The sequence below is a fragment of the Sus scrofa genome, chromosome 1 (assembly GCF_054392235.1).
Source record: "Sus scrofa isolate SSC_HxYL_T2T_F1_AM1 chromosome 1, Sscrofa_HxYL_maternal_Yorkshire_Landrace_v2.0, whole genome shotgun sequence".
Lineage (NCBI taxonomy): Eukaryota > Metazoa > Chordata > Mammalia > Artiodactyla > Suidae > Sus > Sus scrofa.
In genome coordinates this window covers 15,404,935-15,422,629 of record NC_139383.1, presented here as the reverse complement: position 1 = coordinate 15,422,629, position 17,695 = coordinate 15,404,935, and the positions used below count along the sequence as shown (strand labels likewise).

General features: G+C 41.4%; 1 protein-coding gene and 1 long non-coding RNA gene across 5 annotated transcripts in view; both read left to right on the top strand.

The window, feature by feature from the left end:
• PLEKHG1 (pleckstrin homology and RhoGEF domain containing G1) overlaps positions 1 to 17,695 on the top strand; it is a 246,110-nt gene that overhangs the window by 174,851 nt on the left and 53,564 nt on the right. For all 4 annotated transcript variants that reach the window (XM_021086797.2, XM_085023823.1, XM_085023825.1 and 1 more), the window contains one exon: positions 4,497 to 4,597. In XM_021086797.2, coding sequence (XP_020942456.2) covers positions 4,497 to 4,597 — 101 coding nt within the window. The remainder of the gene's footprint in view (positions 1 to 4,496; positions 4,598 to 17,695) is intronic.
• On the top strand, positions 9,948 to 16,916 carry LOC146405938 (uncharacterized). Its single transcript, XR_014844787.1, has 2 exons — positions 9,948 to 15,431; positions 16,644 to 16,916. It is a non-coding gene; the product is annotated as an uncharacterized LOC146405938 (long non-coding RNA).

The window sequence follows — 17,695 nt, the reverse complement described above, 5'->3', positions numbered from 1 at the left end:
AGACCAAAAATCTTATATAGGAGTTAGATCAAATGGGTTTGGAATTTGGAAGTACTGACACAAAAACTAGTCCAAAAAGAGTAAGGCATAAAACCACAAGGTAGAATTTTGAAACGTGAGCAAGAGGATTTAGGAATAGAGGCTTTTTCATTTTGTTTCTACAATGTGACTATCTTTGAAAGAGAAAGAGTAGGAAAAAAATCTTATCAATGAACTTTATAGTTCTAAATAAATCTTTTTTTTCTTATGGTTTCTCTTCATTATTATGTTAGGTTATAATTTTTAAACATTTTAAATGTTATTTTAGAGGAAAAAGGGAACTAGGCACCAGGGCATGAACTTAGTTCTTTCAGGATGTCTTAAAGAAATAAATCAAGGTACCAAGGACATGGAGTTTGAATTCTGTCCCTGTTCTGGAAGTGTCCTTTCTCCAGCATCTCTGCTGGATGATTATCTTGACCAGAGCTTCTCAAACTGTCTGTGGTGAGGGGGTGTGTGTGTGTCTTCTTATCAGCCATACTATGACACTTTTGTAAAACACCACAAACAATGAATTGCTAGAAAAACAAAATAGAAGAAATCAGACATGCAAAATATAAGCCCCAATTTATCATTTGGTTCAATAAATATCATTCTGTCGAAATGCTGTAAAAATTTCGATGTGCTTACTCTTAAGTTCTGCGCTTATCTTGTTGTAGATCAAAAACAAAAAATTGGTGGAATTCCCATTGTGGCTCCGTGGGTTAAGAACCCAACTAGGAGTTCCCGTCGTAGCGCAGTGGTTAACGAATCCGACTAGGAACCATGAGGTTGCGGGTTCGGTTCCTTCGCTTGCTCAGTGGGTTAACGATCCGGCGTTGCCGTGAGCTGTGGTGTAGGTTGCAGATGCGGTTCGGACCCCGAGTTGCTGTGACTCTGGCGTAGGCCGGCAGCTACAGCTCCGTTTGGACCCCTAGCCTGGGAACCTCCATATGCCGCGGGAGTGGCCCAAGAAATAGCAAAAAAAGACAAAAAAAAAAAAAAAAACCCAACGAGTATCCATGAGGATTCAGGTTCAATCCCTGGCCTTGCTCAGTGGGTTAAGGATCTGGTGTTGCCACAAGCTGTGGTGTAGGTTGAAGATGTGGCTCAGATCTGGCATTGCTGTGCCTACAGCATAGGCTGGATACTACAGCTCTCATTCAACCCCTAGCCTGGGAACTTCCACATGCCACAGGTGCAGCCCAAAAAAGACAAAAAACAAAAACAAAAAAAAAGTAGTTTGCAAAGTGGTTCCTAGCCACACTCCAAATAGCACCGAGTTCAGCTTTTCTTGGATATTTTCCATCATAGATGGACATCACAGGAATGAAAAAGTTATTGAGAAGAGGGCACTTGTTCAGAGCTTAATGATGAAGCTGTTAAGGGCATAGATTGAGCGGAAAAGAAATACTTTTCGGTAAAATTTATAGTAGTATAATAAAAAAAATGTCAAGTGGTATAACGCTCTTTTGCGCGTATGTCCTCCTATATCTTCCCCCACCCCCCCAATGGAGAGACTTCTCTGATTCTCTTGGAGGATAGTTGTTTTCAGTACAAAAGTTTTACATTGGTCTTTCATCGTTAGCTGTAGGGTAGCCATAGGTGCTGACATCAAGCCAATAAAATTAATAAGCTGCGTGACAGACTCTAATAAATTTCATTGGCTTCTTGACTCTGTCATTTGAGCACAGAGTGAACTGTTATTATTATCAAACCTCTCATTTTGGCTTCAGATGATTACAGCTGCTAATACATTGCATGCTACAGTACTTTTCCGTCCCTGATTTAGGGTTAAAGTATCATATTTAAAAGACTTAATTATGAGGCGGGGGGTGGGGGGAGGCACACGTTGTGGCTCTATGGCTTTGATCTGTTTTCTAGAGTGGCCAGCAAAAATTTGGACTCCTGACGATCTATTTTCCCAACCATTTCAGAAACAAGCAGCTTTTGAAACTGAGTTTCTCTACCCCAGACTCTGGAGTTCTGCAACTCTTTCATTTGGAGATGGGCCATCTTCTGTTGGAAGGGCGCCATGGCTTTTTGTCTCTAACCCCAGATGAAATTCTTCAACCCTCTTAACTCAGTCTTTCCCTGACATGAAGCATTTAGTGTCAGATTTCTGCAAATAAGCCAGCTTCACACTTGAAGTGGGAAAAAGGATTCTTCCTTTTCTCTTTAAACCCCGTTGCAGCTGGCCAGGTAAATCTGGCATGATCTTGTTATCTCCATCCCAACCTTCACGCTGCCGTTTGGTGTGACTCACACCTGCCGGTAGCCTTCTGTTTTACTTTAAATTTCAGACTTGTTTATAGCCTTCCGTTTTACCTTCTTAATTTTACGTAGGATGTGCCCTTTTAAAATGTGGATCAAAGCACTAAGCAACTATTAAATATAAGCATTTAAGGCAGTTAGATATTAGCCCATCTTTTTATAGCATGTGTAATTTTATGAGTACACTTTTTTAGGAGGTCTGTTAGATTTACACTTGGTGGTGTTCAAAATGCAGTCTTACTTCCGTTCTGGGATTCTTCAGCATTTCTTATTTGAGTATCAGCGCTATAGCCTATGCAGACATTTAAGCTCCTTGTAATTGTTCCATTCATAAAAGTAAGGATGTTGTGGGTTTTTCATGGCAATTACATGTAAACCTTACGAGTCTAATTTCTTATGGAGATGACCACTTTCTTAAGCAGACAAGATGTTACCGCCAAGCCTGTTAAAACATAAAAAGGCTTATGAACCTCAATTCATGCATGACAGCAATTTCAGCATTCAAGAACCAGAATGGTAAATTACTTAGCGCAGTCTGTGCAACGTGCTACCGAGAACGTTACAGACGAAGCCTGACCTGTTTTTTCACTTGAGGAACATGAAGGGCAGGAGAGGATGGCTGTGACTTAATGACAGATAAAAGCAAACAACTATCTGATGCTTCTTATATTTCGCCTTCTCCTTTCACTCCTTGCGCCTAAATACCATTGTGTTTGCCGCTGGCCTTTGGAATGCGGTTGAGGGCTGGGATTTTCACGGTCTGGCTGACTTTTCACAGGGTCACTTCCCCAAGTGCTGCAGAGCTCAGGGTGACATTCGGTTGGGAGCCATCCTGCATTGTTCAGCCCAGGGCGGGGGACTGGATTTATTTTTGATTGTACGTTATTTCAGCTGTTTTCACTTTTTTCCTTATTGTTTTCTCGCCTCCTACAGAGTTCTCTTTTCAAGCCTGGCTGGGGGAAGGGGGACCACTCTGCTCTGGACTCAGCACGCAGGGCAGAGAGCAGTTTTCCCGTCTCTCAGCAGTGCAGGCAGCTCCTAAGCCTCGTGCATTTAACCCCCTCTGCGTCGGAACCCAAGTTAGCGCTCTTGAGAGTTGTTTCCAGGTTAAAATAGATAAAAATCATTTCAAAGTTGTCCTTTGGCCTACTGGATAGCAGAAGTGAGTTCCGTGCTTTTTTTATTTTATTTTATTTTTCCTTTTGAGGGCCACACCCGTGACATATGGAGGTTCCCAGGCTAGGGGTTGAATCCAAGCTGTAGCTGCCAGCCTATACCACAGTCACAGCAACTCAGGATCAGAGCCGAGTCTGTAACGTACACCACAGCTCACAGCAACATTGGATCCTTAACCCACTGAGCAAGGCCAGGGATGGAACCCGAGTCCTCACAGATCCTAGTCAGGTTCATTAACTGCTGAGCCACGAAGGGAACTCTGCTTCTTTTACTTTAAAAAGTGGGTTGTTGTTTTCTTTTAAACTGATATTTGAGGATAAATTTAGTTCTATACTTTAGCAATAGGTAGCATTCTGGGTAAGGAGTTCCCTTTGTGGCCCAGCAGGTTAAGATCCCAACATCGTGTCTGTGAGGATGCAGGTTCGATCCCTGGCTTCCCTCAGTAGGTTAAGGATCCAATATTGCCATGAGCTATAGTGTAGGTCACAGATACAGCTCGGATCTGGCGTTGCTGTGGCTGTGGTGTAGGCCGGCAGCTGCAGTTCTGATTAGACCCCTAGCCTGGGAACTTCTATATGCCGCAGATGTGGCTCTAAAAATAAAATAAAAGGTTTTGTGTAAAACAACTCTATCACATTTCAGAATTTTTATTTCTGATTCCCCACTGTATGAATTTTGGAGTATCTTTTATCATATAAATCAGTTAAGGCAACAGTGGGCAATGTTGTTATGCTGACTCTCTCCCTTTTTTGGAAACTGGGGTCCTTCCCTCTGGGGACGCTCCGATACATTTTCAGCACAAATACATTAAGGTACACTGCACTCTTTCTCCTTGCTCAAACTCCCTGATCTGTAAGTAGGGAGGTATTATCATTCTTAATAAAAGAGTCTATATTCTCATAGTTGAGTTAACGAGCACATTAATATAATACCTACTTCAAACAACCCTGGAAGATTCCTTTTGCATCGCTAAAGAACACTTGGCAAAGCCGGGAATGTTTAAGACATCCTCCTCATTGATTTCACAGGATTACCTTGACTGCATCAAGGACCAAATGAAACTTCCTCTGGGCACGGAAGAAAGATCAGCCCTCTTTGGAAACATCCGGGATATCTACCATTTTAATAGGTAAGTTAATACTCAAAACATTGTTCTCACATAAGAATGTTATGAATTTTTCTCCAATCAATATGGCCCAAGAAAACCACCTGAAATACCTGACCCAATGTCATCAATTTTTGTGGCTCTCATACTGTGAAGTCTTCTACCTGGAAACATCCTTGTTTGTATATGAGTCTCATATTTATTCAAAATCCCATCCTGCTCCATCCTCCTGACTCAGAGAAGAGACCTGTTTGCCCTAACAGGGCAGAGGCATCCAAAAATACATGCTGGCTCTGTCCCCAGCATCCTTTCCTTCGCTGGATTTTTCTAAAAATTTCCTTCTGCCTAGGGAGTGGGTAGAAGAGAGTTAACGCACCGTAAAAACTTTAAGCATAACAGCTATTTATTCAGATTAATTAATAATTAAAATTTATGGAGTTCCCGTCGTGGCTCAGTGGTTAACGAATCTGACTAGGAACCATGAGGTTTCAGGTTCGATCCCTGGCCTCGCTCAGTGGGTTAAGGATCCAGTGTTGCCATCAGCTGTGGTGTAGGTTGCAGATGCGGCTCAGATCCCAAGCTGCTGTGGCTCTGGTGTAGGCTGGCGGCTACAGCTCCGATTAGACCCCTAGCCTGGGAACCTCCATATGCCGTGGGAGTGGCCCTAGAAATGGCAAAAAGATAAAAATAAATAAATAAAATTTACAATGTTTATTATTTTTTTATTTTTTTATGTTACTCAATGAATTTATCACATCTGGAGTTGTATAATGATCATCACACTCCAGTTTCACAGGATTTCCATCCCACAGCCCAAGCACATCCCCCTACCCCTCAAAGTGTCTCCTCTGGAGACCATAAGTTTTTCAAAGTCTGTGAGTCAATATCTGTTCTGCAAAGAAGTTCATTGTGTTCTTTTTTCAGATTCTACATGTCAGTGAAAGCATTTGATGTTGGTGTCTCATTGCATGGCTGACTTCATTTAGCATGATAATTTCTAGGTCCGTTCATGATGATAAAAATGCTGGGATTTCATTCCTTTTAATGGCTGAGTAATATTCCATTAAAAATTACAATGTTTAATTCAAATATGTATTCAATACCTATTATGTAGCAGGCACTGGGCTTAGAAAAGTTACTGAGGTGAACAAAGCAGACCTGGAGCTGAAGAGAATGGGGCAATTGAATCAGTTATTATAATAAGTTATGGTACTTCTTGGAAGACCAGGGAGTTGGCAGGTTAAGAGCCTGGACACTGGTTTTCAACATACCTGTGTTTGCATCCCAGCTGAACCATGTGTGTATTCTTCGGGGTGTTTTAAACAGAATACAGATGTTCAGCAACTTATGATGGTTCAACTCCTGATTTGTTTGACTTTGCAAGGGTGTGCAAGCAAGATATGATCAACAGAAATGGTACTTCAGAAAATTTGTTTTAATTTTTTTATTAATGTGCAGTTGATTTACAGTGTTCTGTCAATTTCTGCTATACAGAAAAATGACCCAATCATTCATATATATACACACACACACATTCTTTTTCTCATATTATCTTCTGTCATGTTCTATCACAAGTGATTGGATATAGTTTCCTGTGCTATATACAGGGGTCCTATGTAGAGCAGGATCTCATTGCTTATCCATTCTAGATGTAAATGACCCCAAACTCCCCGTCCATCCCGGTCACTCCCCCCACCCCCTTGGCAAGCACACGTCTGTTGACTGTGTCTGTGAGTCTGTTTCCATTCTGTCGATAGGTTCATTTGTGCCATATTTTAGATTCCACATATAAGTGATATCATGTGGTCTTTGTCTTTCTCACTTCCTTCACTTAGGGTGAAAATCTAGTTGCACCCGTGTTGCTGCAAATGGCATCATTTTGTTCTTTTCTATGAAGAGTAGTATTTCACTGTGTATATGCCATACTTCAAATTTTATTTTATTCTATTTTGTTTTATGTTCTGTTATTTTTGGGGGGGGTTGCATACTTCAAATTTCACATTTTGATCTTTTCCTGGGCAACACACTGCAGCTCCCAGTCAGACCCACCAGCACAAGGGTAAACAACCAATACACTTATAACTGCTCCACTTTTCACATTCAGTACAGTAGTCAATACACTTCTCAAGATATTCAACCCTTTGCTCTAAAAAGAGGCTTTGTGTTTGATGATTTTGCCCAACTGTAAGCTAACAGACGTGTTCTGAACCTGTTTAAGGTAGACGAGGCTAAGCTTTGATGTTCAGTAGGTTACACACATTAAATGTGTTATGATCTTCTCAACTTACCATGGGTTTATTAGGACATAGCCCCAGCATCAGTGGAGGAAGATGGGTAGAATAACTGACTCCCTCATTTCAAGTCTTTGCCCAAATCTTCCTTTTCTCGGTGATACTTACCCGGCACCCACGCACACACCTGACCTGTTTACTTTCTCTTTTTCTCCTGGCATTTGGCAATTTCTAACATAGCCTCTGATTAACTTTTCTATGATGTCTGTTGTTTCTTTCCTCCCCACTCCCACTCACAGAACATTCCCTAAAGGCAGGGATCTCTCGGTTTTGTTCTACCCAAGTGCCTTAAACACTGTCTGGCTTATAGGACCCTCCAAACTTTTGTGGCCTAAAGGAACAAAAGTCATCAATAGGAGAGTCCACCTCGTATGGGGATGGTGACACTTCGGTGAGCTGATAGACCTGCAGTGGCGAGCTCAAGGCCAGCACACAGTAAACAGACACCAGCATATTAACCTGGGGTGGCATTGATTTTGTTATAGTAAAAAGTTTTAAAACACCCCATCATTGCGTGACTCAACCACAGTGCGGATTGTAAGTCCTGTCCTCTTGGCTTACTGCAGTCAGTGCATGGGCACTCCTTGAGGGGAAAAGCCACATCTCCTCTGCCATTGCTTGTGTCCCTGGAAGGCCCTAACTCCTAGCACAAGCCTCTGGGAGACACGTTTGTTGAATTACATCGAGTCGTCTCGGTTTCAAAGCCTGAGCTATGAAAAATGCCCGTGTTGCCACATCTCTTTCATCTGGCCCAGCAGACTTTGAAGACCAATTTGCACGTCTCAGGACAGTGGTTCTCCACACGGGCTACACGCTGACATCACCTGGGAAGCACTGTGTCCTGTTGTGTGTTTTAATATGATGAATCCTACCCCAGAAGTTCTGATTAATTGGTCCAGGGTGGGGCTAGAGCATCAGGGTCTTTTAAAAGGTGTTCCTAACGTGCCGCTGTGGCTGAGAAACAGTCTAGAGAAAATACACCCCATAATAAGAACATAGAGAAAGGGCATAAAAAATGGACTTGGGGGATTTCGATTCCGCGAGTGCATTAGTGATGTGCTGGTGTTAGAGTGGGCTTCCACTTGGCAGTCGCTGAGGGTACAAATCCCAGGACCCCCAGACCACTTTCCCCACCCAGAGTCCAGCAATGGCACTGTAACCCGAAAAGAGGAACCAGGCTTGGATGCTGGGAGGCCTTAGCCTCAGCCTTCTGGTGGGTTGGCTCTAGGCTGACTGTTTATCCAGTGCTTACTCCATGCCAGAGGCCATAGAGCTTTATGTGCCTTATCACCTTCTATAAGTCTGGGCTTCTCTGACTCCAGCCCCAGGCATTTAGCCTTTAGCCACATCACCTCCCACCAGAGCATGCCTTTTATAAATCCTCGGCTTCATACTGTAGATGAGTTGATTTCAAAGGTACAACCATCTGGCAAATCTATGGTTAAGGCTGGAAATAATTTGAAAATGTCTGTTATTAGTTCAGGTCCAAGTTTGTCAAACATAATATAATACTATTGTGCCCAACTAAGCAAGATTTAAATCTATGAAATGAAAGAGGGCAAAAAGAAAATGGTTTGGGGAGTTCCCGTTGGGGTGCAGCAAAAACAAATCTGACTAGGAACCACGAGGTTGTGGGTTCGATCCCCGGCCTTGCTCAGTGGGTTAAGGATCCGGCGTTGCTGTGAGCTTTGATGTAGGTCACAGATGTGGCTCGATCTGGCATGGCTGTGGCTGTGGCTGGCAGATGTAGCTCTGATTCAACCCCTAGCCTGGGAACCTCCATATGCCGCAGGTGCGGCCCTAAAAATCAAAAAAAAAGAAAACGATTTTATGCTGGCTTGAAAAATTCAACCAATTAGATTTTTTTTTTTCCGGGAAGTATTTCCAAAATATAGGAAAGTGTAGAGTAATATGATAAAGGCTCATGAAGCACTCTCACTCTATCAAGACCTTCCCTTCTGCCATATTTGCTTTAGAAACTCTTTAAAGCATAAAGGCCTCACCAATAATGCTGAATCCCCGATAACAGCCCCTCCCAGCTGCATCCTGCTCTGCGGAGAATGGCTCAGTGATGTGCTGGTATACCAGTTCTCCAGGGTGAGGACGGGGGAGGTAGAATCTGGGATTTACAGTGTTTGCCAATTTCCATGGTGCCAACACTCCCATCACTGCAGATTTCAAGTTTATCACTGAACGTGAAATTAGAAAGCGATGTACGGAATTAGCTCAAGAAAGCAAGTATAATCTGGCTCAAAATACCACTACAACTAGACTTGGTGTTTCATTCCCAAACATGATTTTGTTGCCATGACTTATATATGTAATTATTTATTTAAAATGTGTAACACACTTTGGCTTATTGAAATTTTTGTGTAAATCCTTTACAATTTTTTTTCACTCAACCTTGCTTAGATTATCAGGTTATTAAGCTTGAGATTATAGCTCTACTTGTTTATTTTCACTGTGATGTAATATTCCATTGGGAGATATATTACCTTGCATTTTGCCGGTTGCAGTGAGACTGGGCTTCTTCTCTTGGTTTTTTTTGGCCATTTTGATTTCTTCTGTGAATTTCTGGCTCATATCCATTGTCCATTTTTCTGTCAGGATGTTACTTTCCTTTATGGTTGTATAGGAATTCTTGCCTGGAGGACTTGTTGGATTACATGAGTTGTAATCCTCCCCTCATACGAGACTTGTCTTTTAACTTTAATTATGGTTTCTTTGAAAAGTAGTTATAAAATTCAAAAGTTTGACTACACTAAATAAATGCTATTTTTATAGTATGTGGATCTTGAATTTGTTTTAAAAACATCTCCAATCAGTTCATAAATATACTCTATTTTTTTCCTAAAAGTCTAAACCTTTTGCTTTTCACATATGTCCTTAACCTGACTAAAAGTGATGGAAGTATGGTGTGAGGAAGGCCAAATCTTCATTTTCATATGGCCAGCTAATGGTCCCATGACCACAGGTTGAAAAGTTCATCCTGATTGTTGTAATTCCACATTCCTCCCAAGTGAAGTTTATATGTGTGGACCTGTTTCTGGACTCTGTGTTGTTGGTTTTGTTGCTTTTTGGGGTTTTTTTTTTTTTTTTTTTTTTTTGCTTTTATTGAAGTTCCCAGGCTGAGGGTCAAACAGAGCTACAGCTTCTGGCCACAGCCATGCCAGATCCAAGTCACATCTTCGACCTACAGCGTAGCTCATGGCAATACTGGATCCTTAACCCACTGAGCAGGTCCAGGGATCGAACCCACATCCTCATGGATACTAGTCGGGTTCCTTGTTGCTCAGCCACAGCAGGAATTCCTGTGTTTTGTGGGGTTGGTCTCTTTCTCCATCCTTACTCCACACCACATTGTCTTAATTATTAAGCCCACATTGCTCTTCCTCCACACTGGCTTAGCATTTCTTAACTCTTTGCACTGTCACGTGAATTTTTTTTTTTTTTTTTTGCGGTATTTTATAAAGTTCCATGAAGAATTCTGTTGGGACTTTTATTGGAATTAGATTTAATTTAGAGATTAATTTTGGCAGAATTGATACATTACAATATTGAGTTATTCTGTCTGTAAACATATCTCATCAATCAAGCTTTTTTTTAATATCCGATAACAATGTCTTATAATTTATCCATCACATTCTTACACGTAAATTTTAAAAAACTTAATTTTTTGGCCACAGCTATGGCATGTGGACATTCCCAAGCCAGGGATTGAACCCACGCCACAGCAGTAACTAGAGCTACAACAGGGACAATGCCAGATTCTTAACGTGCTGAGCCACCAGGAAACTCTCTAAAAACTATTTTTTTTTTTTTGTTATCTTGGCTTTCTGTTTTTAAATTAGCTATTACTGTCATGTGGAAATGCTTTTGATTTTTATGTAGATACTATATCCAACTCACTTTCTAAAGAATCCCAACAGTTCTAACAATGGCTTATAGATATTTTTGAATTTTCTTTGTAGAGTAGTGTCTGAAAATGAGAATTTGTCTTCCTTTGCAGTTCTTCCACCACTTAGTTTTTTTTCTCGTCTTACTGCTTTGCGTAAATCTTCCTATACAATGTTGATTAGATGTTGGCACTCTTAGTGCCTTTCTGACATTATCAGGACAGCTTTGACTGTTTTATCTTAAGAATGGTGTTTGGGAGTTCCCGTGGTGGTGCAGAGGAAATGAATCCGACTAGGAACTACGAGGTTGCGGGTTTGATCCCTGACCTTGCTCAGTGGGTTAAGGAGCCCGTGTTGCCATGAGCTGTGGTGTAGGTGGCAGACAAGGCTCGGATCCCGTGTTGCTGTGGCTGTGGTGTAGGCCGGCAGCTGTAGCTCCGATTGGACCCCTAGCCTGGGAACTTCTATATGCTTTGGGTGTGGCCCTATAAAGAAAAAAAAAAAAAAAGAATGATGTTTGTTCTGAGATTTAGATAGACATTTGTTTCTATTTTGCTAAGATTTTAGTGTGAATGAATGTTGAACTTTATTGAACATTTGATTCTTTAAGAAAATTAGCATATGATTTTTCCTCCTTGTATTCTTAATTTGGTCAATTACATTAATAGGCCTTCAGATTTGCATCATAAAATAAACCCTACCTGGATATGATATTTTATATGTTTATGCACTTATGAGGTTGCTGTGTGGTTTTTTTAAGAATTTTTTGTGCATATTCATAAATGACAGCAATGCAGGATTTCTTTCCTTGTACTATCTTTGTTCCATTTGGGCATATTACTAGATTTAAGTTGTTATTTCACAGAATCTCCCAAATGAAATGTTGTGGAATACAATTGAGATTTCATTTTTGTTTTCTTTTTTGTAGTCAGACCTTTCTCTTATAATCCCTACGATACCCTAGAAATTTAAGACTCTGGTTTGGTGTCTGGAAGGAATTCCCAAATGGTCAGAAAACTAGGTCAGTTAAAAGAAATCATTTTCCCCATTTTTAACTTGCCCTTAAATTCCCAAAACCTTTTTTTTTTTTTTTTTTTTTTTGCCACTCTGTGGCATATGGAGTTCCTGGGCCAAGGATCAGATCCCAGCCACAGTTGCCACCTACACTGCAGCTTCAGCAATGCCAGATCCTTTAACCCCTGTGCCAGGCCAGGGATCAAAGCTGTGACCTGGCACTGCAAAGACACTGCCAATCCCACTGCAACACGGTGAGAACTCTTTTTTCTCCTAACTGCCAATTAAAGAATAAATATCAATTATTTTTACACAGCATCCATGTCTCAGAACAGAGAAGGGTGATCTAAAATGTAATTTGAATCTTTAAGAGTGGGGAAGTAGAGACTGTTCCTCCATATTGGAATTCTATTTTTAAATTATTTTAAAAAATCTTGTAAACCCTCTTCCTTCTTCAAAAGATGAGTATAAATTTTTCTTTTTCCTTTAACCCTCTCTCTTAATTTGGTAAAACTATATTTAATCCCTACTGTATATGGAACACTGGGCTGCATCTAATAGAATAAGGATGATTGATATGATTGTGTAGCAGAGGCACTAAGTCATGTAATCAAGGAATGAACCAAATTTCTTGAGAACTCTGGAACATGCAGGTAGTTTTGTCTGAGGGAGCTAGGGAAAGCTTTGCAGCGCAAGTAACCCAGGTCAGCCAAAAATTTCTTTGGACCATGCATTTTTTTCTTCCTTAAAATATAATCAAGAAAGCAAATCATGGGATACATATACCAATAAAGCAACGAAAAGGAGGGGCAGTTATCTTTTGGTGCATTTTCATACCACCACAGTGTCTTCAATGACTGCACAATGGTAGAGACATATTTTTACCCACAGGCCTTTTTGAAGTAGACTTTTCAAGGTCAGTGCTAAAGTATCAGTGACGTGAATGGAGCATTTGGTGCTGTTAACCTCACCCCATTTTCTGTTTCCTCAATTACGTGTGCCTCTGTGGATGCAGCAAGTTCAAAGGCCAGCTGATCTAGCTGAGTAGGAGGGGAAAGGAAGTGGCTCTTAGAGTCTATTGCAGACAGGAAAGGGAGAGGCCCCGTTCCTGGATCTTGTTCAGTGGAAGGCAGTAGAATCTTCAAGGTCACATCACAGTTCTCAACTTCAAGTTCACATCAGTGGTCAGAGACGCTCTTACGTGGAATAGGTTCTGTGAAAGAGAACAGCGTTTCCTCTCCTTGCCCAGCCAAACAAGGGACTTGAACTCAAGTGAGAAATCTTATCTTCTTTCTCAGCCTCCTCCTCAAAAGGGGGGAAATATTTGGAACAGTTACTCTGCGGAAAAAGAAAATGCCCAAAACTGCAGGTAGAAAGACTCTCATTTTTGCTTTGACAACAGGACACAGTCTATGAGTCACTCCCTGCTGATGTGCTTGCGAAGGAATTGTTCATTAGTTACACAGATGCCATGAGAAACCTCGTCTCCACCCTGCTAGGCCGTGACTCTAGAAGGACATCTGTTTGCTGGTCTTTATGGGAGTCCCTTCAGAGGCTGAGAGCCCACATTCCATGGCTCCATCTGTGTTCCTGTAGGACATGGGGATGTTCGTTTCTAGTTCGCCGTCCTCTCTGCCTCCCACCCTCACTGTTCTTCACCAAATGCCAGACACAAGGGCTTCTTTTTTGTACCTCCCACAAGGGCACGCCAGGCTCCTTCTGTCCTAGACTCCCTACCAATTTCTTAAATGACTTCCTCTTCCAACGCTCCCCACACATCAGAGAGCATCCACGGCTGCTCCAGGGTTTGCCCTCCCCACCCAGCCTCCGTCACCCTCTCGACATTGTCCCCTTATTTCCTGCATAACACGTAGCACAGTGTCACACTCTGCTGGGTTTTGTTTTTCAATAAAACCATTGCTTTCCTCTTTTTCCCATCAACATTCTTATGAAGCAGTATTGTACTATGGTGTGTCTATGGGTAAAAGAATGAAATTTCACTTAGTTTTTAATTTTATTTTATTACGTAATAACACTTGAGATCTACCCCCTTCAATTTTTAAGTGTTGAGTTCATTGCAATTCACTTAGATGCAGCGTGTTACAGCAGATCACTAGAACTTACTCAACTTGTTTAACTGAAACTTCACGCTTGTTAGTTAGCAATTCCTCCATTTACTCCTGTCTCCCAGCCCCTGGTAACCACCATTCGACTATGCAATTCTATGAGTCTGACTCTTTCAGATCCCTCATAGAATCATGCAGTATTTGTCCTTCTGTGACTGACTTATTTCACTTAGCATAATGTCAAGGTTATGTTGACACAGAATTCCCTGTGGTTTTTTTTTAAGGCTAAATAATATTTCACTGTGTATATATATTTTCTTTATTCATCTTTACCCCTTCGTGGACATTTTGGCTATTGTGAATACTTCCTCAGTGAACACGGTAGTGCTAATAACTCTTCGAGATCCTGATTTCAGTTTTTTGGATAAATAGCCCAAAGCTGGATTGCTGGATCTTATGATAGTTCTACTTTTCATTTTTTGAAGAACCTCCATGCTGCTTTTTCCATCATGGCTGCACCATTGTGCATTCCTACCAACAATGTCCCACCCAGGATTCCAATTCCTCACATCCTTGCCAACATTTGTTGTCTTTGGTTTGATATCGTGTTGTCTGGGTCTTCAGTTATCCACGCTTATCACCCCTTGCCCTATGGTGATCAGAGCATCATCGCCATGGGACAGAGCCCTCATCCATGCTCTTCACCCCATCACCTCGGGGCCTAAGCAGTGCCTGGCACAGGAGGCTTTCAGTAATTGCCGTGTTGAATGGAGGGCAAATGAGGCGATCGGCCAACTGTATCATGATGCTTGCTCTGATGACAGGAGCATGAAAGAAATCCAGTGACTTCCCCGTCACTGTTTCCACTTTCAGTGTGTGTATCCTATTTTAGAAAAGGGTTTAAAGGAAAGCTGGCCCGGTGACTCACACAAGGCCTCCCAGGCAGCCAGGACCAGGCGGAAGACACCATGGTACAGAGTCTAGCCCTCAGCTTTCTTGAATCGGTCAGGAAATAAATCTTTCAAGAGATGTGTTTATAATAGAGTGTGGGACTGGGATTCAAAAGCCCTGATACCAACCCTAGCTAAGGCCATTAATTATTAGGTAAGCCACCTCCCTTTTAAGAGCCACGGTTTCCTCACCTTAAAATTAGGTGCAGGAACTGGAACGTGTCTGAGTTCCCTCCCAGCTCTGTGGTTCTTGAGCAATGAATGCCATTCATTTACAGGTGAGCTACACCTAGAGCCTGGGTATGTACCCTGAGGCACTTCCTCCTACCAGCAGATCCAATCTGAGAAGAAATCAAAGCTCAGAGGGGAGCTTGATGAGCATAACACTGAGAACACAGGAAGTTAAATATTGTCAAGGAGTACTTCTCTTAAACTTGAGAAGTAACTGATGGATTCTGCTCAAAATTCTTTTCTGCTCAGAAAGAGGATTTATATTGACAGACCTAGATACAAAACCTACATCCAAGGCACTCCAGCACTCCATCCTCCCGCAATAAAAAACATTGGCCCAGAAATGTTGCAGCTTTAGCTGTTTTGTTGTTTTGTTTTGTTTTGTTTTTTGTCATTTTAGGGCCGCACCTGTGGCATATGAAAGTTCCCAGGCTAGGGGTCGAATCAGAGCTGCAGCTGCCAGCCTGCGCCACAGCCACGACAACATGGGATCCGAGCCACGTCTGCAACCTACACTACAGCTCACTGCAATGCTGGATCCCCAACCCACTGAGCGAGGCCAGGGATAGAACCCACATCCTCATGGATACGAGTCAGATCCTAACCCACTGAGCCACAGAGGGAATTCCTAGCTGTTCTTTTTCTTTGACTTTCTTTTTTTCTTCCTCCAGTGTTTAGATCCCAATGATTAGATTTCTACTAGCTTTAATTTAATCATACCCGTCTGTCTATAAAAGACATTGATATAAATGTCAGGACTGTATTTTCCAAACTAAAAATAAACTTTAAAAGAGTAATTTTTATAGGAATGTTAGGAAAGAATGTTTGAAATTGGAACCGTCTTGAAATCGTGCATTGGTAAATGTTCCTTTCAAAGTGCAAGAAGGATCAGTGGATGTTAATGTAACAGAATCTAGTTATGGTATAGTTTCACCCTCCAACAAACCTCCATGAAACTACCACTTGTTTGAGTCTCAGTGTGTTATCAAAGATAGACTTCCATGAAAATACTCTTCCCTTTTCCAGAGAGAGATCTCTGGGAGGCTGCTGAATGCAGAGCAGATACGAGCATCCGTCTGTGTTCTGTTATAGTAGACATTCGAGATTGGCTGAAATGTAAAACAGTGCTACTCTTCGCACTAAGTTTTGTGTTGTTTTATAAAACGATTTTTCATAAAAAGTTCTTTATACTAGCATTACTAAACTTATAATGAAATGAATTGATCTTTTAAAATTATATAGCAGTCTTAATTTCTAGTACATATTGATATAAATCATATAAAGAAATTTTAAGAGGAAAACAAGTCTTGACAGTAAACGTTTGAGAACCACTGCCTTGAGTGAGGAACACTCTGAAAATTTTCTCTTCTGTGCAGCGTTTATGGCCTGCATTGCGGTGTCTCGCCTTCAAATAGGGAAGAACAGGAGTTCCTGTCGTGGCGCAGTGGTTAATGAATCCGACTAGAAACCATGAGGTTGCAGGTTAGGTCCCTGGCCTTGCTCAGTGGGTTAACGATCCAGTGTTGCCGTGAGCTGTGGTGTAGGTCGAAGACGCGGCTCGGATCCTGCGTTGCTGTGGCTCTGGCATAGGCTAGTGGCTACAGCTCCGATTCAACCCCTAGCCTGGGAACCTCCATATGCCACGGGAGCGGCCCAAGAAATAGCAAAAAAGACAAAAAAAAAAAAAAAAAAAAAAAAAAAAAAAAAAAAAAAAAAGGAAGAACAAACGAAGATCCCCAGATATTTGGGGAGAGCCTTGAACATGAACGACACAAGCCAAAATAGTCAAACAGAGAAAAGGTAGTTCAGAGAGCAGAAAGCAGGAAAGATAAGTTCAAAATAATCACCATCTTCACCTCCTCCTTGAAAATAAAAGAAGGTTTTTGCATCCCTAAGAATAGAAACATCCAAAGAGCATGGAAGGAAATTTACAGTATGAAGCTAAAAATTACAGTTTGAAACTAAAAATCTGATAATGCAAATGAAAAAATTTCAGTAGAAGGGATAGAAAACAAAGATGAAGCCTCTCAGAAGATAGAACAGTATCAAGGAGTTCCCTTTGTGGCCCAGCAGAAACAGATCCACCTAAGAACCATGAGATTGTAGGTTTGATCCCTGGCCTCGCTCAGTGGGTTGAGGATCCAGCGTTCACCGTGAGCTGTGGTATAGGTCGTACGTGTGGCTCGGATCCCACGTTGCTGTGGCTGTGGCATAAGTCGGCAGCTGTAGCTCCAATGTGATCCCAAGCCTGGGAGCCTCCATGTTCTGCGAGTGTGGCCCTAAAGAAAGAAAAGAAAGAAAAAAAAAAACAGTAAAGAAGATGGAAAATAAGAGAGGAAGAATAAGAAAGATTAGTGCATATAATCCAAGGAGGGGAGGAAATATCAAAGCCATGATGCAAGAGCAGAGGTTCTTTAACTTCTTAGTCCTAGGATCTGTACGTGCATAAAAATTACTAAGTGCCCCAAAGCTTTCTTGTTTATAGTTTGTTTTGTTTACCATGATAGAAATTACAATTGAGAAATTGCTAAAATAGCAATGTATTTGCTAACAATAATAAACCCACAAATTTCTAGAAAAATTGTTGTACTCCTAACATTTTTGGTGTGTTGGAATTGCTTTACATTTTTACTAATCTTTTTACTGTTTGACTTTTTAGAAGACAGCTGGATTC